Genomic DNA, 24116 nt, shown 5'->3' on the forward strand with positions numbered 1-24116 from the left:
AAATTATGAAGAAAGATGTATTTCTATTCAACTTTTTTTTGTAATTATGTTAAAAAGGGCACTCAAAACTGATTCCAAGTTATCTCAACTCACTGAAAATATATGGTTCAAAAGGAATAAGCCAAACAATCATTAACTTACAGTATGACCAGTGTTACCTCATAGAAAGCCTTTCATTTATCAGTACATGAGTTTGGGGTTGACTCTTGGTCAGGGCGGTCTGAGTGTGTTACTTCAGGTATAAGCTTTTTTTCAGCCTTATTTATGAGGAGTTGTTTTTTTTTACGTCTGTGGATTTGGTGGTGATGATCCCATGGCTCTTCCTCTGTCCGGCTTCCTCCGTGCACTGCCCCACCTCTCCACTTGGCGAGCTCTCTGCTGCAGCCATACTCCACAGACTGTTGTGTAAGAGCTGTAAGAGATAAGACTCTTTGCTCAAGACAAGATCTGAGTGTGTACTTTCACCTGCTGTCATTAGCACAGTTCTCATCAAATCTCCTTGTGAAAAACAACACTGCCTCCTCCTTTCTGGTGGTAATGGATTTAAAGGTGTACTATGTGTGGCAACCGAGGGGTTCAACACTCCGGGAAATGTTAAGTTTTATGATGAGTTGCTGCAACAACGCCACCCCAAATCTAGTTTGGGGAAATGAAATCTAAACGTAAGGCACACAGGTAAGCATATCATTAAGGGAGAGAGAGCCAGGTTCCATCATTTACACAAATCTTTATTCCTTTCTATTTTAAAAGACAGATTTAAGTGGTTTAAAAGTAGCTACGTCCATAAAAATCAGCAAACAGTAAAACACTACCGTGGGAGAACGAGTACACAATATTGAAAATGCAAAACGAAACCCCAAAACCCAAAGCAAAACTGAAGCAAAACAAAACAGCAAAACAGACGTAAAACAAAGATAAAACAAAACAAAGCAAATGTGAAGCAGAGGTACAACAAAACAGAACACAGCAAAACAGAACACAACAAAACAGCAAACAAAACAGAACAAACAAAACAGCAGAGGTGGTGTCCTCACGCCGCTGCAGGCCCCCGCTGACACCTAGAAAATTAAATTTTGGAATTAAAATTGGAGCCTGCAGTGCAAGGATCTGGGCTAAACATACCGTGGTTGAAGGTGACAGTGCGTAATCCCCAGGCTGAATCGAAGGCGACTACACAGAATAACGCAGTCCAGACGTGGTCCAAACAACGTGGACCGGCACACGCTACAAACATACAATTTAGAGTGGTTTGGCACAGGTGGCACGTGACGATAGGGTTTTGGGTTACCTGCCGCCGCGGTTTAAGAGACACGGCGGCGCACCGCCAAGTGCAATGGGGAGGGACTCGCTCGGCTCACCCGTGGAGCTACAGAGAGACACCGGTAAAAGTATGGGCACGGATGAATGAGTGGAGGAGTACCGGGCGTGCATTACCTTATCAGGGGAGACGAAAGCGTGCCCTAGGTGCTCCGTGATTCAGAGACGCGAGGGACAGATGTGGTGAGAGCAGCGGCCAAGCAGCGGCCAAGCAGCGGCCAAGCAGCGGCACTAAAAGGAAACGTGATAGGAAATTTGATGTAACGGGCATGGAATTTACAAAGTGAAAGTTACCTGAGCTGGAGGACAGAGCAGCCACAAGGAGAGGCCCGGAAGAGCGTGTGAGCCAAAAAGGGGAACGACTGAGAAGGGAGCGCTTAAATAGCCCACCAGCGCAGCGCCACAGAACGCCAGGTAAGAGCACCTGCAGCCTAGACCCTCAAAGCCGGTCTTGCCACATTCTACCCCCCCGGTTTGCATCGTCGACCCGATGAAGAGATGCATCTTAGCACCATGGTCTAAACACTACATAGGTGGCCCTAGATGACAATTCGGCCACATCAACTCCCCTAGATGGCTGTCCAGCTATGGACCTTGGAAGATGATGGAGATTTTGGTGGTGGCCAGCTGTTGACCGAGTAGACCTGCGCACAGTGACCTGATCAGGATAACAACGAGTTGCTGGCTCAGGTGCAGACGGCGCCTGGCCAGCCAAAGGAGCAAAAAGAGCCGCTGATGGTTCTGGAGCCCTAGAAACTTGCGATAAAGAGGCCTGAGAGGGTGGGGGCGGCACCACTACTGCAGGGAGCAAGGCTGCTGACGGTGAGGCAGACACCTGCACAAATAAGTCATCCTCAAAGGACAGTTCGTCGTCCGGCACTGGAGCTGAAGGTGCAACAGGAGGACTCACGACCGGTAGGGGAGCCGGAGAGTCACTATTATGCAAGGGCTTCAACAAGGACCGGTGTATTCTTTTCACTTTGGTCTGCTGATCCACTGGGGCCACAGTGTATACAACACCACCTTCTCTTGGGGCTTGAAGCACTACATGGGTGACTGGGCCCCACAGATCTTGGGTCTTTCGACGACCCTTGGCACTGTGGTCGCGAAGTAGCACCAGTTGGCCTTCCTTAAGTACCACCTCTCTTACGTTCTGGTCATGATTTGCCTTTCTGCATGCAGCAGCTAAGCGTAGTCTCTCCCTGGCACCATCAAAGGCCACCTGAAGGCGTGCCTGGTGCTCCTGCACCCACTCATGCACAGTTCCCCCCACAGGTTCTGGCACCCGACTGAGTAGGAAGTTGATCGGCAGTTGCGGGATGTAGGCAGCGCACGCAACATGTTGTGCAGCGTGCGGTTGAAGCGTTCGCACTGCCCATTACCTGCTGGGTGGTATGGGGTAGTGCGAGACTTGATGATCCCGTACAAGCTGCACAACTGCTGAATGAGTTTACTTTCAAAATTCCGGCCCTGGTCGGAGTGGATGCGAGCCGGCACGCCAAACTTCGCAAACCACTCCGTGACCAGGACCTGCGCCACTGTAGAGGCGAGCTGGTTGCGGGTTGGGACGGCCAAGGTGTATTTGCTAAAAACATCGGTCATTATCAGCACATTCTCCAGACCATCAGGGGTTGGCTCCAGTAGTGTAAAGTCGACTGCAACAATCTCATTCGGCTGTGTAAGTGGCTCATGAACGCGTGCGCAACAGGTTGATTGTCCTTTGCATGCTGACATCTCTCGCAAGCCTGGCACCATTGGGCTACCTCACGGGACATACCAGGCCAATAGCACCTGGAACGCAACAGGGCTAAAGTCCTTTCTATACCTTGGTGTCCATGCTCCTGATGGACTTGGGTGAGGGCATCCTGAACAAGGGCTCTGGGCAGAAGAAGTTGATACACAACCCCACCATCATCAGGACGAAACACCTGCCGATACAGCAGCCCCTCTAACTCAACCAAGCGGTCCCACTGGGCCAGCACTAAAAGGGCAGCGGAAGAAAGGGCTCATCGCTCTATACGAGTGGGCTGTCGATTCTGTTGCCAGAAGGTCAGGATCTCCTGAAGGGTGGGGTCAGACTGCTGAAGCTCCCTGAGGTCAGCAGGGGCAACATAAGGGAGGACAGTCACCACAGACTGTGTTGCCCATGTAGCTACTCCTTGCAAAGCTTGCTGCAACTGCTCAGGCAAGCACGTGCCCAAGGCCCCGGATGCCGATACCTGTGAAGTGGTGCCAGGCTGACGAGACAAAACGTCAGCGTTTTTGTTACACTTACCTGATCGGTACTTCAACTCAAAATCAAACGAAGCTAACTGGGCGGCCCAACGCTGCTCAACAGCTCCCAGTTTGGCAGACGCAAGATGGCTCAGGGGGTTGTTGTCAGTATAGACCATGCATCTATGGCCTAGGAGATACTCCCTGAACTTCTCAGTCATAGCCCACTTAAGGCCCAGCAACTCAAGCTTCATAGAGCTGTAGTTGGACATATTACGCTCAGTCGGACTCAGCCCTCGACTGGCGTAGGCAATAGGCCGCACCTTCCCTTCCTGCTCCTGGGAGAGCACTGCCCCCAATCCAGCATGACTTGCATCAACCTCCAAAATGAATGGGAGGGAGAAGTCAGCGTAGGCAAGTACCGGAGCCATGGTGAGCTTGGCTTTTAGAGCCTCAAAGCTCTGCTGACATTCCGGGGTCCAGGGACCAGCATCACTCCGGACGGGCCTGTTCCTGGACTTCTTACCAGTCAGTTCAGCAACTCTGCGATGTAGGGGAGCAGCCAGTTTGGCGAAACCCTCGACAAAACGTTGGTAGTAGCTGGCGAATCCAAGGAAGGAACGGAGTTCCGTAGCCGTGGATGGTGTAGGCCAGTTAACTACTACTTCAATTTTGCTGGGGTCCGTGGCAACTCCTTGATCGGAGATCACATGACCCAGGTAGTGCACCTCCCGCTGGAAGAAACGGCACTTGCTCAGTTTAGCCTTGAGCCCTTCTTTCTGCAACCTCCCCAGCACCACGCCCAGCCTCTCCAGATGTTACTGTACCGTGGACGAAAATATAACAATATCGTCCAGGTAAAGAAGGAGCGACTGGCATTGCTGGTCCCCAAAGACACGTTGCATCAACCGTTGGAAGGTGCTGGGGGCGTTGCAGAGCCCAAAAGGCATACAATTCCACTCAAACAAACCGAAGGGCGTACAGAAAGCTGTTTTGTGCCGGTCACTCTCTGCAACAAGGACTTGGTTATACCCGCTGGCCAGGTCCATGGTGGAAAACCAGCGGGCCCCTGTCAAAGCATCGAGTGACTCTTCGATTCGTGGTAGCGGAAAAGCATCCTTTCGGGTCTTCAGATTGAGTTGACGGTAGTCAACGCACAGACGAATGCTGCCATCCTTTTTCCGGACCAAGACAATAGGTGAAGCATATGGGCTGGAGCTCTCTAATAATTTGTGCTTTCAAGAGCTGATTGATATGCTCTTTCACCAACTCTTATTCCGATGGAGGAATGCGGCGGTATCGCTGCCGAACCGGAACATCATCCAGTAGGGGGATGTCGTGAGTGATCAGATTGGTACAACCCAAATCCTGATCATTTGCAGCAAACACAGAGGTGTACTTTCTAAGCAGTGACCGCACCTTCACCTGTTCTTCAGGGGACAGGAAGGACAGGTCAATTTCTGCAAACAGGTCCGCAGCTGGGGCAGCAGCAGTTTGTGAGGAGACACTCGCAGCCACTGGGGGAACCTCTGTCACCCCTGCTGGAAGGCTCACCACTGTAACATCATCCAGTGTCCCTACTAGGGTACGAGGATAAAGCAGCACGTCATTGTCACCAACATTGACAACTGGAACATAAGCGGTACCCCTGACCACCTGAACCAAGGCTGGTGATGCCAACAAACCTGCTGGCAGACCAGCCTCCAGGGGTTCAAACAATGCTGTGGTACTGGAGTACCGCTCAGAACAGGTAGCAGCAACAATCTTCATAGCATCCCCTGGGACTCGAACGGCCCTCCTTCCCTGCACCTTAACCTTACCTGGCTGTTTTGGGGAAGGCTGCAGGTCCGCAGCATGACATTTTTGGAGGGCGTCTACCAACTGAGCAGGGGATGCTACCACGGGATCGGTATTGAACAGAGACGGTCCAAACTGTCCAAATAACTCCTGGTAGCATTTCTGAAGAATGTTCATTACCAACACTCCAGGGATTGGTGGGGAAACATTCCCTGGGGAGTCCCTAACTATTAAAACACCACAGTGGGGCATCACTTTACCGCAGAGCTCAACAGTTAACTCTAAATAGCCAAGTCCATTGGCTGCTCTGAGCTGGAGCCAATGACAAGCCTTTAAGCGTTCCTCCCCCCAGGGCTCAAAATACTGCCGAAAGAACCCTTCGGTCACAGTAGACACCATTGATCCTGTATCAACTAGGCATGGCACAGTCGTTCCAGCCACATTCACATCGATATGTGGGCAGGACGCAACCAACTTGGGTGCATCTGCCAAACCCTTAAACACACTAGTTGACCCTGTGGATGCCCCACCCGAGCTTTGGCTCTGCAGCACGGTGGGCGCTAGTTTTCCACCTGGGGACCAAACTGGCGCTGTGTGGGTCGGTTTTCCCATTGACTAGGGACACGAAGCCCATCACAATGTCGGGCGATATGGCCAGGCTGCTGGCAACGATTGCACACAATGGGGCCCCGACGCGGTGATCGACTACGCTGTGGACCGGCCTGCGCAGCCTGTAACAGGGCGATACTCTTGGTCAGCAGATCAAGTTGTTCCTGCTGCTTTTTCAGAAGCTCTTTCACCTCACTTACCTCAGTTGGGGCGTGGCGAGTGGTCAGTGATGGTTCCCCATGCACGGCGTATTGAAGGCCAAAGGCTGCAGGCACTGAATTACTACGCCCGCGCATGCCAGCTGGCAGACCCTCGCGCTCCCATCTCATCGCCTCCCCCCTGACCACAAGCAAAGTCGCGGTGGGATCCTGGCGGACATATTGTTTTAAAGTGCGCCGCAATGAACCATCCAGTACGTGTTCAATAAACTGATTGCGCAACAAGGACTCTGCATTTGACAAAGGTGCGGGAGCACATGCTTTAACCTTATCCATGAGGCTCAGCAGGGCAAGGGAGAACTCCTGTAATGTCTCCCCCTCTTGTTGCTTCCGGGAAAAGAATTGTTCTTGCAAGGCCACATACGATTCGGAGCACCCATACAACTCTTGAAGGATAGAGATTTCCTCTGGGTCGCTTCGTTCCTCCTCGGAGCGAAATTTGATCTCATTACAGGCCTCACCTTCCAGATGGTCGTACAAGAAGAAAGCCTGATCTGCCCGTGACAGGTGTCGCGGTCTCATGCAAGCCCGAACCTCCTCCACCCATTCACCCAAGCCGATGCCAGTGTGCCCCCTAAACATTGGACATCTCCTATCACGAGGTATAAATACTAACCTATCAGGCGGAGGGGTAGATTGAGCTGTGGATGCAGTAGAAGGACCTGCACCAGAACTGGAGGTTGCCTGCGCTGAACGCAGCCTGTCGTTATCGGCAGTCAGCTGAGCTATTTGGTTCCTGAGGTTCTCTAGCTCTTCCTCCATTGGGACGCGCAAGTTCAGCCAAAATCTAACAAAAAAAAAAGGAAGGTCCCACACACCACCCACTGCTGTTTTGCTTCTGAAAAAAAGGAATGTATTAATCAAAAAGGAATTACAATTGACATTCGACGAAACAGTGCAATTCAAGAGTACAACGATCTTGAAGCAGTAGTTAATCAAGTTAATGTTTTGAACTGCCACCACAATAAAGGATGGACAAACCAGTTACTCCAGCACCTTACTGCTAATACAGTTACGAATATACACAGCAAATCAAAATATATCAACAATTCAAAAGAAATCACAGCAAACTAAAACATGCAACAACAAAAAAAAAAGAACAAATAAACATGCAAGACAATAAGCATGGAGCTGGATGACACCCAATACAGATAGCAAGTAGCAAAACTTTTTTTTTTTTTTTCTTATAGCACTACTGGTCTTCCATAGCCACAATAATCATGATTTAAATGGAACCTGGGCCTCTGCTTTGATATATCCTGCCAACAACGCCAAGAATGTGGCAACCGAGGGGTTCAACACTCCGGGAAATGTTAAGTTTTATGATGAGTTGCTGCAACAACGCCACCCCAAATCTAGTTTGGGGAAATGAAATCTAAACGTAAGGCACACAGGTAAGCATATCATTAAGGGAGAGAGAGCCAGGTTCCATCATTTACACAAATCTTTATTCTTTTCTATTTTAAAAGACAGATTTAAGTGGTTTAAAAGTAGCTACGTCCATAAAAATCAGCAAACAGTAAAACACTACCGTGGGAGAACGAGTACACAATATTGAAAATGCAAAACGAAACCCCAAAACCCAAAGCAAAACAAAACAGCAAAACAGACGTAAAACAAAGATAAAACAAAACAAAGCAAATGTGAAGCAGAAAAACAACACAAAACAGAACACAGCAAAACAGACACACAACAACAAACAACAAACAACAACAAACTAAACAGAGCAAACTAAACAGAGCAAACTAAACAGAGCAAACTAAACAGAGCAAACTAAACAGAGCAAACTAAACAGAGCAAACTAAACAGAGCAAACTAAAAGAGCAAACTAAACAGAGCAAACTAAACAGAGCAAACTAAACACAGCAAACTAAACACAGCAAACTAAACACAGCAAACAAAACACAGCAAACAAAACAAACAAACAAAACAGAACAAACAAAACAGAACAAACAAAACAGCAGAGGTGGTGTCCTCACGCCGCTGCAGGCCCCCGCTGACACCTAGAAAATTAAATTTTGGAATTAAAATCGGAGCCTGCAGTGCAAGGATCTGGGCTAAACATACCGTGGTTGAAGGTGACAGTGCGTAATCCCCAGGCTGAATCGAAGGCGACTACACAGAATAACGCAGTCCAGACGTGGTCCAAACAACGTGGACCGGCACACGCTACAAACATACAATTTAGAGTGGTTTGGCACAGGTGGCACGTGACGATAGGGTTTTGGGTTACCTGCCGCCGCGGTTTAAGAGACACGGCGGCGCACCGCCAAGCGCAATGGGGAGGGACTCGCTCGGCTCACCCGTGGAGCTAACAGAGAGACACCGGTAAAAGTATGGGCACGGATGAATGAGTGGAGGAGTACCGGGCGTGCATTACCTTATCAGGGGAGACGAAAGCGTGCCCTAGGTGCTCCGTGATTCAGAGACGCGAGGGACAGAGCAGCGGAGCAGCCAAGCAGCGGCCAAGCAGCGGCCAAGCAGCGACACAACAGAAACGTGATAGGAAATTTGATGTAACGGGCATGGAATTTACAAAGTGAAAGTTACTTGAGCTGGAGGACAAGAGCGGCCACAAGGAGAGGCCCGGAAGAGCGTGTGAGCCAAAAGGGGGAACGACTGAGAAGGGAGCGCTTAAATAGCCCACCAGCGCAGCGCCACGGAACGCCAGGTAAGAGCACCTGCAGCCTAGACCCTCAAAGCCGGTCTTGCCACATTCGTAACCTTTATGCTTGTCTCCATAGAGATGTCATTTCTTTGCATGGAATGTTCCACAATATGGGAATAAAAATATTTAGCAATAAAAACACCTGTAATTGCAAGATTAAGAAGTTTAATGGCATACTGTGGAAGAGTCCTGCAGAGCAATTACATCTCCACAGAGACAAGCAGAAAAGTTACAGAGTGAACAACAGCAAGGGCCTTTATATAAATTTCTCTTTACAATATTTAATATAATGTCATTGAGATCATCTTACACTAGTGCAGTGCTTCTCAAATAGTGGGGCGCGCGTCTTAAGGGCCGTTCACACCAAAGCGTCAAAAAACGCCTTGACGCCTCTATTTGGAGCCTTTGCATTTGAGTTTAGACGCCCCCGACGCGCGTCTTTGACGCCGTGGACGAACGGGACAAAAATACTTGACGCGCGTCCGTTGCCCTGGAAACAAGAGCCCGGTCCCGGTCTTTTCCCGAAACAATGTCAGACCAGACTGAGAGAGTGTTTTTATGACATAAAACATCAACGGAGGAGATCGGGTCGACGACTGGGGCTATATATATTTATACTCCGCTAATGACACTGGATCAGTCCCGGTCTAGTCCTGGTCTAATACCGGTGTGGTCCTGGTCTAATCACGGTCTAGTCCCGGTCTAGTCCTGGTCTAATCACGGTCTAGTCCCGGTCTGGTCCCGGTCTAGTCCTGGTCTAATCACGGTCTAGTCCCGGTCTAGTCCTTGTTTAGTCTCGGTCTAGTCTCGGTCTAGTCCTTGTTTAGTCCCGGTCTAGTCCTGGTTTGGTCCTGGTCCGGTCCTGGTGTACCCCTCGCGATCGGCTCGGTGATTGTGGCGTATATATTTATTCTCCGCTCATGTTTGTGGTTCTCGTTCTGGTTCTCGGGCTTTCTTCCTGATAATAACGTCGCTGCGTCTCTGGATACTCGTCCCTGATTGTTTGACGCGGCGCGTCGGACGCGAAAAGTTCAGCATTTTCAACTTCTTGACGCTGACGCCTTGGACGCGCGTCTTGGCCGCTGACGCCAAAACGCTGAAGACGCGCCGCGCTGACGCCAGATTCGCGCCGCGCTGACGCCGAAAACGCCCCGCAAAAACGCAGGACGCTCTAGTCGCGCGTCCACATAGACTTTACATAGAAAGTGGACGCTTTGACGCTTTGGTCTGAACGGGCCTTTAGAATAAAGTGCAATTGCACTTCCACTACATTAGGGGGCAGAGCACTCTCATTGGCAGAGTGTGCGCAGGGAGCATTCGCTCGGTGGTGTAGGAGTTTTGTTTGCACTGAGCATGCGCGCTTTGCACACAGCACAGAGTTTGAGTATGAAGTGTAGACACGAAGTGTAGCAGACCCTCAAGTGACACCATGAAAAAATATTTAACAGGGATGAGAAGACAACGGAGAGACACGGAGATAAAGAGACAAATGAAAATCTCCCGAAAGCTAAGACGAGGAAATATGACGAAGCGTATGTAGCGCTTGGCTTCACTGTGACTACGGTGGGAGACGAGGAAAGACCGGTGTGCTTACTGTGTCTAAAAATGTTGGCAGCGGACAGCATGAAGCCCAATAAATTAAGGCGTCACTTAAATACATTACACCCGATCACTCTGATAAGCCGCTTGAGTTTTTTCAGCGAAAACGTGCCGAATATTGCCGACAATCATCCCGCTTGTGACTGCTACTTCAGTAAACCAGCGAGCGTTGTTGGCGTCATATAAGGTGGCAGTGTTACGCAGAGGTGTACTTATAACAATTTTATAGACAAATGATACTATCTATAGTCACGCGGGGGGCGCGAGATGTTTTATTCGTCCTAGGGGGGGCATGACAGAAAATAATTGAGAAGCACTGCACTAGTGGGATGTGTATGTACAATCAAAGAAACCTTGGGTGTAAGCAGAGAAATGGTACGACCGCCACTTTCTTTCAGAGCAGCATACTGAAATCTGTGTGTTTTTTCTCCATATAAATTATGGGGTGTCAGTAACATATTATAACTGAATTTAATCAATGCATTTAATTTTCCACCTCGCACAGCTGTCAAAAATAATAACTGTGAAGTTAAGATTTATCAGTTGCTATAATTTTAGATAATTACATATTATTTGTCCCTTTGAAACGGAAGTTGGAGGGCCAATAAAAATGGTCAACAGGCCAGATTTGGCTCCAGACCAGTTTGGACATCCTAGCTGTACTGTAGCCTACTGAGTACTGACCTTTTCATTTTAAACTTACAACATTTATCACAAAATAACAAACAATAATAGTATTCATTCAGTGTGCACTGTACAAAGCTGCGCAGTGTCTCGACTGATAGCATAGCTCCCTCTATTGGTTTACTCAAGACATAACCAATTCTACACTTATAATAGAAAACAAGAACCAACTGGAGAAGAGTTTTTACTGAATATTCTAACTCGCTAACACAGATCTTGCCTGATATTTTAATTCGAGATGCAGTCTGGTCTGGTGCTCTTGCATATGTGAGTGAGAAGTGAAGCTGACGAGATTAATTATTAGACAGTGTCCTTGATAAAGCAGGAACTACCATCCAGCCAACTTTCATATTGCACAGTTGTAAACATAAAGCAGAGTTGTGATTTGTGGCACTCCCCCTGAATATTTGGTGAAACAAATAACACATAAACATTGTTGCTCCGCAGGTTTGACTTTTATCTCAATGCTGCACGATTATTTGTCTACTACCGCACTATATTTAGTTGTTGTCATGTGTCGGGGTGGTCAGCTGGGGCTGCACAGTGAAGACACGCCTCTTCCGAATGGAGTGCGTCGTGTGCGTAAAGTCCAAATTGCCGTTGGTGCCAACTTTTATGTCGTTTTCTATTTTACTGCATAAATAATCTCTCAGATCACCATTAAAGTCGAGTAAATGCAGCCATGACGCGAGAGGAAGATATCATCCGGATTGCAAAAAAGCTGGACAAGATGGTGTCTAGAAATAACACGGTGAGACTGTACGCTATGTTGACACCCGCAGGTGGCGCGCAGTCCTGCCACCGCGTGTCGCGTTCGAGGCCCACATAGCCTATATTTTCTCTACATATGGCTACATAGAAAGTAAACTTGTTCAAGAGGCTTTTAGCTGATAACGCCGTGCAGCGCGTGGTCGGTCCTTTAGTGTGTAATGGAGAGCTGTAACAAATGTGCAACAGGTGTTCGCAGTGGTGTACTAGAACTGGCACACTAGTACGTGCTCGTGCTGCGCTCTACTTTTCCATAAAGAATTAGAACCGTAGCAACTTTGCAGAGATTTGTTGGACGAGTCAAAACTTGACTTCGTTTTGTTTTGTTTGCCTTGCATTTTCCCCAAACAGCAAGCACTCCCACGCAGAGAAACAGGCGCGAGGGCTACGCCGTGTTTGTGTTTAGAGCGAAAGTGCAAAGTGGACGTTTTCATGGCGCTAGAATGTTGTAGACTAGAGACTGTACTACTTGCAGCGTTTAAAGAGACAAGGAAGTTCATTCAGTCTTTGTTGTTTATTATTTTAGTTACATGCCAGTACTGTGACTTTGAATAAAAAGAAGAAAACAATGTTTTATCTGAACAGTCCTGTTATATAAAGTGTCCATGTGTAAGATCTTATTACACATGAACCCTTGCTGCACACTTACATAATAAGTGCCTGGTCTGAAGTGTATATTGTGTTATTACCCTTTTAAATGCTCGTTATAATTGTGTTTAGGACGGAGCTCTGGACTTGTTGAAGGAACTCAAAAGTTTCAACATGACTCTTAAACTTCTCCAGGTAATGAGCAAACTAAACAGTTCCAAACACAGTGCCAATAACATAAGACTGTTAAACAAAAAGCACAATCAATGTCTGATACGCATGCATTTGCACGTAGGAGACCAGGATTGGCATGTCTGTGAATGGCATCAGGAAACACTGCACAGATGAGGAAGTCATCACTCTTGCTAAATTCCTTATCAAAGACTGGAAAAGACTTCTGGGTATGTTGCTATTTGTGCACCTTTTGATTATGTTGTAATTGTTACAAATGAACAGATTGTTGATTTGAATCACAGAATCCGGGAACAATGAGAAATCGTCTGAGCACAAGAACGGCGTGGAGTCAGAGAAGGCAGAATCTCCGCTGCTCAGCTCTCCCAGTCACAGCCACAGCAGGTAAATACTGTCGAATGTAGAGCTATAAAAAGTCATAGAGCTTCAGGAGCCACATCAGCCAATTTGCAATAAAGAGCAAATAACTGCTGTATATATAAAACATTAGTTATTTTGGTCTGTAGTTTTAGTAAAGGATGTAGATGTAAACGCTGGTATTACCAAAATACTAATACTAAATTTACACCAACTATTTTTACACAATTAATAAGCCTCTTTGAAATATTGTGACTGCTGCAAGTAACAACTTCCAAAATATCTCTGGTCTTCATATTCAGGTCTGGATTAATGATGCATTAACAATAATGAATATAGTGATTTTCCTGACAATATTGTGCATTGTTCATTTACTCCACTTTGTTGATGATATGTAATGAATGCAGCCGTAGCTGCCCTGGGTAGATTTACAAAAGGGTGGCTGCCAGTGCAGTTATCATTATGTAATTAGCATGTATATTTTGACTCTCACTTTTTGTTTAGGGTCAAATTTCAAATGAAACATCCAGATTCCCTCAACTACAAAGTCACAAATAGCCTATGGAAACTTATTTTTGTTTATTTGTTATGATTTCTGATATAAATGTAAGTATCATGTGTTAATCCCAGGAAGCTGGATTTAAATCAAGATTCAGACACAGACCGAAAACCCTCTGATTCAACCAGGAAGGAAAAAGTTGACGAATACAAACCAAAAAAAAATCACTCAATTGAAATACCCATAGCTTTGCCTTTGAACGAGTTTCACCCAGCTCCAACTAAACAAGAGAAGACACACGAAGAAGTGAAAATACAAAGAGAACATCGTCAGCAGGAGACAGACCACAAAAGACCAAAACATTCACTGGAGTCCCAAGGTGAAAAAGTGCGACCAGATGAAAAGAGGGAGAGGTGTTTAGAAGAACACAGAGTTATGAAAAAAGAGGAAGAGAAACGAAGCAGACATCCTGAAGTGTCAAAGACGCACAGTTCTTTAGATGATATGAGAAAGAGTCGAGATGATTACAGCCATCACAGGGAGAGACCAGCTGATGTCCACAAACCACTTTTTGAAAGGTTAGACGAGTGTGCTAGCCCTGTAAGAACAAAATCAACTAAAGAGCATGTTAGGATGTGTTTGTTCTATTTATTGCAGAAAAAGTGTTCTGGACAGCAGCATTTTGTATCCCTCTCGCTACCCGTCCCCTCCTCGACCCGTAAGACCTCCACTTCCTACAAAACAAATCAAACGCCCCTCTCAGGAGGCCAAGAAAGACAGGTCAGCAGCATAGGCAACATAGGCTGCATGGATGACCTTTTAACATGGGAGTGCTACTTTGCAATAATGATGATTTTAATCACTCATTCACATGGCCAGAAATCAGTACTGATGAATAAAAATCTGATCGTCAAAAACATGGATTTTTAGAGTCCTAATTTTGCTTTCATTTTTGCCTTTGCCACATTACTTTGCGTTTTCTGCATAATTCTCTTGCGTTAAATGTTATTACTCACACCAGATGTAGTTATGCACATGACATTTCAAAAAATCCCATAATGATCAGATTTTTGGTGTTCATGTAAACATACTGTAGCCAGTGTGGGTGTGAAACCTTTTGTTACTATTGAATTTCATTAAAAACTCACATGTCTGCTATTATCTTAAGGTCTCTGCAAGGTTTAACTTTACTACTGGGTGCATGATTTTGCTGGTTGGTGCATGTTTGACACATCCTAAGCCTGAAGGTATTTTTCTTTTTTTTTACTTTAAGAAAATAAAATGGTATGTGTCATCAGTTTAAGGAGTACTTTAATGTTGATCTTTCTAGCACAGCATCAGTTTGCAGTCTCCCATGGCATGATACATTGTTGACTTTATTTCATTTCTTAACCCCACATTTGAACATTGGTACATGCTGTGTTTTAGCTTGCATCCCGGATGTTTTAAATTAAATGGTATTTGGAAAATAAATGATCTATATTATGTTCATGCAGGAAAGACAGTAAAGAGTCACATAAACATTCACACTCAGAAGTGTCCAAACCCACGTCCCCTGTGCTCAAACGGCCTTCACTGGAAATTAAAAGGTCAGCTCCAATATGGGCTTCAACAGTGTCTCTTTAACATAGTAACTTTAACATGTGTCATAATAGGAAGTTTCCTCCAGACCCAAATGCTCCTATAGCCCCCCTTCCACTCCACCTCCACCCACCTCCTGCAAGGTCAGTGGAGCCTGCATGCGTATGGTATTGTCTTTGGAAAATTGATTTACACTTAATAACAACATCTTACTGATGGGTGCATGTTTGACACATCATAAGCCTGAAGATATTTTAAAGCTTTTTTAAACTTTAAGAAAGGCTAAAAGAATTGGATTTCTAGCATTAACTGGCAGTCTCCTGAGGTATGATGTAATGGCTGTATTTTCCTTCCTAACTTTTGAAGATTGGTACATGTTGTGATTTTGAAGTTGTGGCCAGAAACCTTTAACTTGCATGGTAACTGGAAAATGAATTAAAACCATATTATCTTTGTGCAGGAAAGACAACAAAGACAGCAAAGACAGTAAACATACACATTCAGAAGTGTCCAAACCCAAGTCCCCTGTGCTCAAACGGCCTTCACTGGAAGTTAAGAGGTCAACTTGTTTATAGGCTTCAGTATTGTTGCTTCAAAACAGTATGTAACTTTAACGTGTTTCACAATAGGAAGTTCCCTCCAGACCCCAATGCTCCTATAGCCCCCCTTCCACTCCACCTCCACCCACCCCCTGCAAGGTCAGTGGAGCTTGCATGCCTCTGTGCTGTGAAAGTGTGTCAAAAACTAAGATGATAAACACAAACAGCTCATCTCTTTCAGAAAAGAGCCTCCTGATTCAAACGCTCCTCTTCCCCCTCTGCCTCTCCACCTGCACCCCCCTCCTCCCCCAAAGCGCCCCTCTGTGGATGGAAAAAAGGAGAGGTCGGACATACTGATTTTTGTCAGTGCTAAAATGTTCGGATGAATTCAGAAAAGTGAAATTTTTGTGTTATTGTCCGTGGCAGAAAGGAGTCTTCAGAGGCTAAGGGATCACCACAGAAGAAATCTGTCGATGTTAAAAAAGAAAGGTCCAGATAAGACATTTTATACAGTTTAAATGTGCATTATGTAACTTTATTGAGCTTGTTTCCCAGAAGATGTTATGCTTTGCTGTGAATTTTCCACAATATAGCATCCAACATAAGTCCGTGGAGATAAGTAGGTGACACATTAGGCCAAGCTGCAGGTGAAATCTGGAGAGGCAATATATATGTTTTACACTGTGGAATATTACAAGCAGAGCAATATCATCTCCATGGAGACAAGCAAAGACGAAAGTTACATAGTGCACCTTCAAGCTTTAACAGTTGAAGCATTGCATGTGACCTTAACACTTTCATTTCTTCATTCATAAACCATAATCCTCTGGTTAATCACATTGCACTGTGAACAATGCGGCAAGCAACTGTTTCTCTGTGCAGGAAAGAGTCCACTGACAACAAAGTGTCTAAAAAGCACTCAGGGGAGGCCAAGAGAGAAAGGTTGGCATTTGTGGAGTGTGTAGGTTGTGAAGCATGCAAGTGAAATGTAGCACATAGATCACATCAAATATTGTTACGGTGGTGAGGTGGTCTTGGTTGTTTCAAAGCTGGTCACATTTTTTGTTTTGTCAGGGTTGATTCAAATGATTCTCTCAAAAAGCCCTGTGAGGATGTAAAGAAAGAGATACGAAGGTGTGCCAAAATACGAAAAAGATGCAAAAGAGATTGTCATGAAAAGTCCATTTAAACCTTAAGACAACACACATAAACCTTAACACAACATGTTTGGTACATGTGTTTGTTTAGAAGAGAGTCCAGTGATTCAAAACCAGGTCATCCCCAAAAACGCACATCCAGTGATTCAAAGTCTGACAGGTACAACAGGAAAGAATTAATTATAAATGTCTTTTACATGAACATAAATTAAATGAGTTTTGTGTATAAGGCGAGAGTCGACTGATTCAAAGAGGAGCAGCTCACCTCCGGCAAAGAAACTGAGTAGTGAAAGGTAATTATTCTCTATATTCCACTTTTGCTATTAAATTTGTATGTAGGTTTTTATGTTGTAAATGTGAATGCCTCTTTATTAGGAGAGAGTCACATGGATCTAAAACCTCTACTCAGCCTGGACCCCCACACAGGAAGCCTTCCACTGACAGCAATGACAGGTAAATATTTTTTCTCAAATAAAGCACTGATTTTGTTTAAAACATACCTAACTAGAAGTATTGTTTGAAAAGTCACCATACTTGAATGAAGGGGCGGGTGATACTGACAAAAGTGAATATGAGTATCCAATAATAAATCCATTTAGTAGAAATATGTTAAAATATGTTTGTATTAGACTGCAGTCCAAATGTGATAGGATGGCAAAAATAACCACACAAGAGCATAAATATAGCCATGTTTTTTCATAATCAATATTCCAATTTTGAATGCATTGTGTTTGAATGTGTTCAGCAGAAAAAGCAAAGGTGATGTCCCTAAAACCCCCACGACACCCACCAGCCCTCTGTCTCCCGGTTTTGGAACATCTGGTGGTCCTCTGTCCCCTCACCTGTCCACGGGGGACTCAGTCAGAGACAAGTGCATCGAGATGATCGCAGCTGCCCTGCGTACAGACAGTACGATCACCACTTATCTTTATTTTATTCTTTCAAAATGACACAACTGAACTATACATGTATTTAAGAGTATTGTAGCGACAATTCAAAACTAAATACTATATCTTTTGAATGGGCAAAGGTTCTCAAAGTATCAGCTAATAACAGGAGGCTGAGGTCCTGAATAGAAAGCAATAGAATTTGTTACCAAGATTGTAAAGTAGAGATTTAACTTTTTATTTCTATAATTAATCATTTGTTTATTTGTCATTTATAGATGACTACAAGGAATTTGGAGTCAACTGTGACAGCATGGCAGTAGAGATTGAAGATCATATCCTTTTAATGACTGCGAGTAACATCTGGTGTATGTGTGGTAACAATGGGTGGTGCATATTCAACAGTACTCCTCCTTGACTGGGTTTGCACATATTTACCAGGACATAAAGGCCACTGATATGAAATATAAAAACAGGGTGCGGAGTCGAATCAGCAATTTGAAGGACCCTAAAAACCCAGGACTTCGCAAAAATGTCCTAGCGGGAAACATTGAGCTAAGTCGGATTGCTACCATGACTGCAGAGGTACATGATGCAACAAACATTCATATGCAGATTTCTTATACAGACAGCAGACTCTCCAGAGGTAGCTCAGCTTTGCACAGCCCTCTCATTAAAGAATGGAACAAGCTCTCAGACAGGATGAAACTTCTCCTATAATGAAAAACCCTTTTAGAGAGTACGCACTGTCAACACTGATTTGTATTTGCATTTAGCTTACAGCATATGGTAATTTTAGTCGTAGTATTTGAATAATGTTTTTGTGTGATGTTTTTAAATGAAAGAATGGGAGAGTGCATGGTTTAGTTGTAAATTGTGTATATTTGCAGATGGAAACTAGCTGTAGCCAAATCTCATCTTTTATGAGATTAATGTCTTTGCAAATTAAACTAAACTACACTCTTTTGTAATTGCTTTTAATCTCACCAGTTTTGTTTGTTTTTAAAGGAAATGGCCAGTGATGAGTTGAAACAGTTGAGGAATGTCCTGACCCAAGAGGCCATCCGAGAGCACCAGATGGCCAAAACGGGCGGCACCACGACGGACCTCCTGCAGTGTGGCAAATGCAAGAAGAAGAACTGCACCTACAACCAGGTATCTGCTATGAGCACTTGTGTTGGTTTCTGTGGTAATGTTTATGCTCTTTGATAGAGGACAGTATGTGTGGGTTTCAGAATTATGAAAAATCAGGACCATTACTATAGAACTTTACAAGAAAACATTTTGAATTGTCCTCAAAAGTCAATGAAAAGTATGAGTTTCAGGCAGCTGAAACCATAATGAAACTCATAAGTTAACCTATAACAGAATGCCATAATATATAAAATCTTGTGTGTTATGATATAATGATTTACAACAGGCATGTTAACTCTTTATGTTATTTTCTTTAAAAAAATATGTTTTACTAGTGTTCCGTATTGGTATCTGTGTTTTGATGTTTTTACAACCCCAGCACAAAAGCAGTATTTGTCGTGGTAACTAACTGCATCTCAGAATCAGTATTTCTGTGTAAATAAGATATCTGTGTTCAGGTGCAGACCCGCAGCGCTGATGAGCCTATGACCACATTTGTCTTATGTAACGAGTGTGGAAACCGCTGGAAGGTAGTATTCTCTCCACATGACGATAATGTATTTCTGTGTGAATATGTGCTTACATGTCTATGCTGATTTGTTTCAGTTCTGTTGATGCTGAGCACCAAGAGACCTTATGGACCTTAATGTTTTCATGATGCGAGAAGAATTATTGCAGCTAGAGTGATTTAAGTGAAAAAGTATTCTCCCAGTTTTTACTTGAAATCTAAAGCTTTGTGTGCATTTCAGTCAGACTTATTAATTAAAGACAGCATGGATTTTAGTTTGATTTCACAATTTATGTTGATGACACTAATAATGATTTTAATTCTGTTGCAGCTGTGTATTTTGTACATATTTAGTATTAATAAAATGCATATGTGATCAATCTTCAGTTTACGGTCTCACATTCAAATAGATGTACAGTATAGTTCAATTATAGAGCACATTTAAAACAGGCCATTCACTGTCCAAAGTGTACACTGTACACAGAATTACATAGGTAAATAATAGAATCGTCCACTAGATGGCAATAAAGATGCACAACTTTGAAGCACAATAGCTATTAATCCATTGCACTATTTCCCCAGTTTCTTACAAATGAGATGCCACCTATCAGTGACTATTCAAAAGGTTGAGTCCACTGAGACCATCTGCTCAAAAATAATTATTTAGAGCCAATATAATTCATATATTATGTCTCATAGTGCCTCGCACCATCACAATGTGTTTTCTTACAACAGGTCTAATAATAACCTCCCCCAAACCCCACTGTTACCTTTGTTATTATTGCTCTGTGGCCTCCGTCAGGGATACACTGTATATCAAGTTATTGCATGTGCTCTATTCTAATAGAAGATGCTTGTGGTACTGTGCACATTGGTAATTGGTTTCATAGATTTAATAATATGACCTTCAACACTCTCAGGGCTCCAGTGTTCATTTAGTGATAGTCTGTGTCACTAAAACCACCAGAATCACTGTCCTACTAGACCTGCTGGTATTGGTAAAGGCACACTTATAAATATCACACAAATCTATTTTTTTCCTACACTATTTGTGTAGATTCAGTTATGTGACATTACTGTGATAGTAAGGAATGTTTTTTGCTGTTTTCAACAAATCCAGTTCATATGTGGACTCTCTTTGTTTGCACCACCTCATCTCTCTGCAGCTTTGACTCTTTGTATCTTAACAAAACCATACAGAATCAATGAGCATAAAATAGATTCTGTATGTTTTTGTTGAGGAACAAAGAATCAGAGATGCAACTCCTGGAAAAAAAAAAAGTCACGTTTGAAAAGCTTCTGCTCAGTCTGAAACTACCCAGCGAATGAAAAAGCCTTGACCTGCAATTTGTCTTCTCTTCATTTATGCACACTAAAATTCCTGGCTCACCTGGGTCACCTTTCCTTTGATTCAACTACTGACCACTTTGTGACTTATGTGTAGTGCATATTTTAAAGAAAGAGACTGAATATTATTATATATATATATATATATATATATATATATATATATATATATATAAAATCAATATATCACTTTTGCTGTTCTGTAGAATTACAAGTGTGCCATTCTTTCTAAATGGAATCTAAGTATTGTGCTTTTGCATCATGTTCACAGTAATATTTTGTAGTTAAATGTTTTTTTCCCCAGTGAACATGATGAATATGTACCTGTACAGCAGCTGATGAAAAAGCCTTTGCACAAAATGACAGAGAAAATGAAGAAGAGAGAGAATGGGTGATCTAAACCCAGGACCCCTGTGGCTTCTGTCACAGTTGTACAGTAAGAACTCATGACACTGTTGTTTTCTTTGAATACTGAAGTCATTAGATGCAGGTTTTCATTACTAGGTAAAGCAGATACTGTAATAATAATAATGCATTGACTTTATATTGTGTTTTTGGACCCTCGGCCTCTTGAACCACCATTACTTATGCACATACGACATTCAAGGTAAGGTGGGTGAAGTATCTGCCTTAAGGACACAACAACAATATGTCAAACAGACTCCCGTCCCGGTACTAACCAAGCCACACCTTGCTTAGCTTCCGAAATCAGACATGATCGGGCAGTCTAAAGGTGTTATGAATGCTTTACACTTTTTCCCAGGATATATTGCAGTTTCTTCTTTTAGCTATAAACAATATTTGAAGGTCCCATATTACACAAAATAGATTTTTGTGAGCTTTAAGCTATGTTAGAATGTTGTTTCCTCATCCATACATACCTGGAGTTGTGTTTTGTTTCATTCACATGTTTAGTAAACCTTTATTGTTAGTCTGTCCACATCTCCAAAGCTCAGAATGCTCTGTTCCACCTTGTGATATCATATAGTAGTAGTTTTCAAGTTAACAGCTCCCTTTTACCTTTAGTTCAGTAGAGATTGGCAAGCCAGTAATTATCCAAATGATTCTAGTGAAGGTGTAGGGAGTTTAAAAACATAATGGAGATTTCCTGTATTACCACATGACATCACAATGTGGAACAGCGTATATTCCATTTGATAGAAGAACTCAGCCTAAATATGCAGGGTTTGTGTGTTAAACATGTGTGAATGAAACAAAACACAACTCCAGATACAGTATGTTTGTGATGAGGAAAACATAGATCAGAAAATAGCATAATATAGGCACTTTAATTGATCCTAGACATATGAAACCATTATACAGATGATGTATTGTAGCATAATGATATTCGGCATGATGCAGTGACATAACATTGGCCATATTGAGCCTCTTACTCTTATCTCTTACTGAAGACTCAAACTCCAAGTGGACTAGCCATTTACTTAAGCCGCTTTGTTCAGTTAATTTCAAATGCAAACCAACAACAAGGTTTCGAGATGCAAATGAGTTTGAGAGATGACCAAAATGTCAGGTCCATTATCGATAGCTCCTTTTCAGCCCCATTATCACGACTAATGAGTCCTGGGCCCTATTCTAATGGAAATGTTATTATTCTGTATGAAAGCCTCATGAAGACACATGGAGAAAGGCATGATATCTATTATGTGGAAAACAGACAATAATATGTCAACAGGGCATTCAAGTGTCCACCGTGATAATTAAATCAAACCAACATCAAGCTTCCTCTATTATGCAGTATCTTGTGGCCAATCTTTGGGTGAAGGTAATTTCTGCGGTTGCGTTAGCAGCACAAATATGATTTCACAATTACACTGTAAAATATGCTCCTGGGCATAGGAGGCCTGCTATGGTAAAAATAGCAGTAATACCTCAACATATTTTGCTCAGGCTCTCAGTTCATATGACAATTTTTTCTGTAATTTTTTCAACTTAAACTTATGTAGCATCTTTGAATGCCCAGAAAAGCGCTATAGAAAACTGATGCATTATTATTTAGTATTATTATTACATAACTGTTTGGTTGAGGTTCTGTCACCTGCTTGTTTCTATGGATATGTTATTACCCTGCCTGAAATATTCCACAGTATGACATTAAACAGATCAACCTTACATTTATTTATTTACAGTGGCTTTATAGCTCAAAAATACCTACAAAAACAGACATTCTGACTGTGAGTGGGGTTGCTTCTCCACAGATCTGACCTGTAACTGGTTCTGGATTGGTCTCCAAGAAGATAGAAAATATTTAATGCCATACTGTGAAACATTCCACACAATACAATAACATCTCCATGGAGAAAAGCAACTGACAGACCCTTCTACCAGAAAAGTTGCACAATGCACCTTTAAAAGTACTCATTCTCACATTACAGAATGATTTCAAGAATGGGAAATGCACAGAGCATGAAATAATTTAAAATTTTATTTTGGACCACATGCAGGTATGTCTTTGATAAGATCCCATCAGAATAACAGACACATTTAGTATTATTGGAGCAATTAAACAAAAATTCTACGTAGTACCATGGACAGCGACAGACAGGCCCTCTTGGCTGTGTCATAGATGACTAACCCCAGTGCGTAATAGTGATTTCTGGATAGCTCTGGCTGTAATAGTGGCTTTGTGTCTTCTTTTGAGCATATGTCCTCCAGCATTAGAGCTAAAAGGGAAACAGGAAGCACGCATGGCAATTATAGACTCATCTGGGTTAAATCTCTTCACGGGTCCCTTGGTGGAAATTTACTTTGCATTTCAACTTTATTGGATTCCTGGAAAGTGAAAAAAAATGATTGTACAAAGTGTCGTGACATTGCATAAACAAGTAAAAAGATGGAGAGTTTTGCCTCTCGTCAGTGTAACAGACAAAAAAAAAGTGTCAAATTCATCACACGTGGATTTCTAACAGGTTCAGAACTATGACAAGATTGATACAAATTGTAGAGATAAGCAGTACATGTAAAATAGTATTAGTTAATTAATGTTAAGAGTCTTAATAAACCATCCATAATTAGACTGGCAGACACACCCCTGTTGTATTCTCACACTTCACCACTAGATGTTACATACATTACTGCTGTCTGATAGTGTGCCAGCTTTGGCCTGACAGACGATGACCAGAGAGCACAGGGTAGCGTCTCATTTCTCTTTCTTTCTTTGCTTCCTTTCCTTGATTCATCTCTTTTATTCTGCAGGAAATGGGTGAGGCCACAGAGGAAACACAGGAAGGAGAGAGGAGCAGAGATAGACAAGAGGAGACTAGAGCTGAGGGTGAATGGGACAGTCTTTCCTCAGGTGCTGGTTCTGACCAAAATAAAACTACAATGAGGACTATACTAATAAATATTTTATATTATTATTCTGGCGCAACGTTGCTTTTTTATAGTTTTAATATCAAATTCAGGATTATGTAACATGTCAAACATGCTTTGCTG

At 43.3% G+C, this 24116-nt stretch overlaps 1 protein-coding gene across 2 annotated transcripts; it reads left to right on the plus strand.

The window, feature by feature from the left end:
- The first annotated feature begins 11664 nt into the window (after positions 1-11664).
- On the plus strand, positions 11665-19696 carry tcea3 (transcription elongation factor A (SII), 3). Of its 2 annotated transcripts, none has more exons than XM_055164192.1 (19): positions 11665-11857; positions 12595-12657; positions 12758-12863; positions 12939-13038; positions 15552-15650; positions 15721-15789; positions 15872-15973; positions 16057-16119; positions 16513-16572; positions 16705-16764; positions 16879-16947; positions 17018-17080; positions 17163-17240; positions 17533-17696; positions 17953-18008; positions 18104-18259; positions 18683-18829; positions 19267-19338; positions 19415-19696. In XM_055164192.1, exons 1-19 carry the CDS (start codon positions 11789-11791, stop codon positions 19421-19423), a joined length of 1605 nt encoding a protein of 534 aa, XP_055020167.1. In that variant the 5' UTR covers positions 11665-11788; the 3' UTR covers positions 19424-19696. The 2 variants fall into 2 exon arrangements, with proteins under 2 accessions (XP_055020167.1, XP_055020168.1); XM_055164193.1 differs by having other exon boundaries at positions 17536-17696.
- Positions 19697-24116: the final 4420 nt, after the last annotated feature.

The sequence above is a fragment of the Boleophthalmus pectinirostris genome, unplaced genomic scaffold (genome assembly GCF_026225935.1).
Source record: "Boleophthalmus pectinirostris isolate CB_2022bp ecotype Guang Dong unplaced genomic scaffold, ASM2622593v1 HiC_scaffold_6, whole genome shotgun sequence".
NCBI lineage: Eukaryota > Metazoa > Chordata > Actinopteri > Gobiiformes > Gobiidae > Boleophthalmus > Boleophthalmus pectinirostris.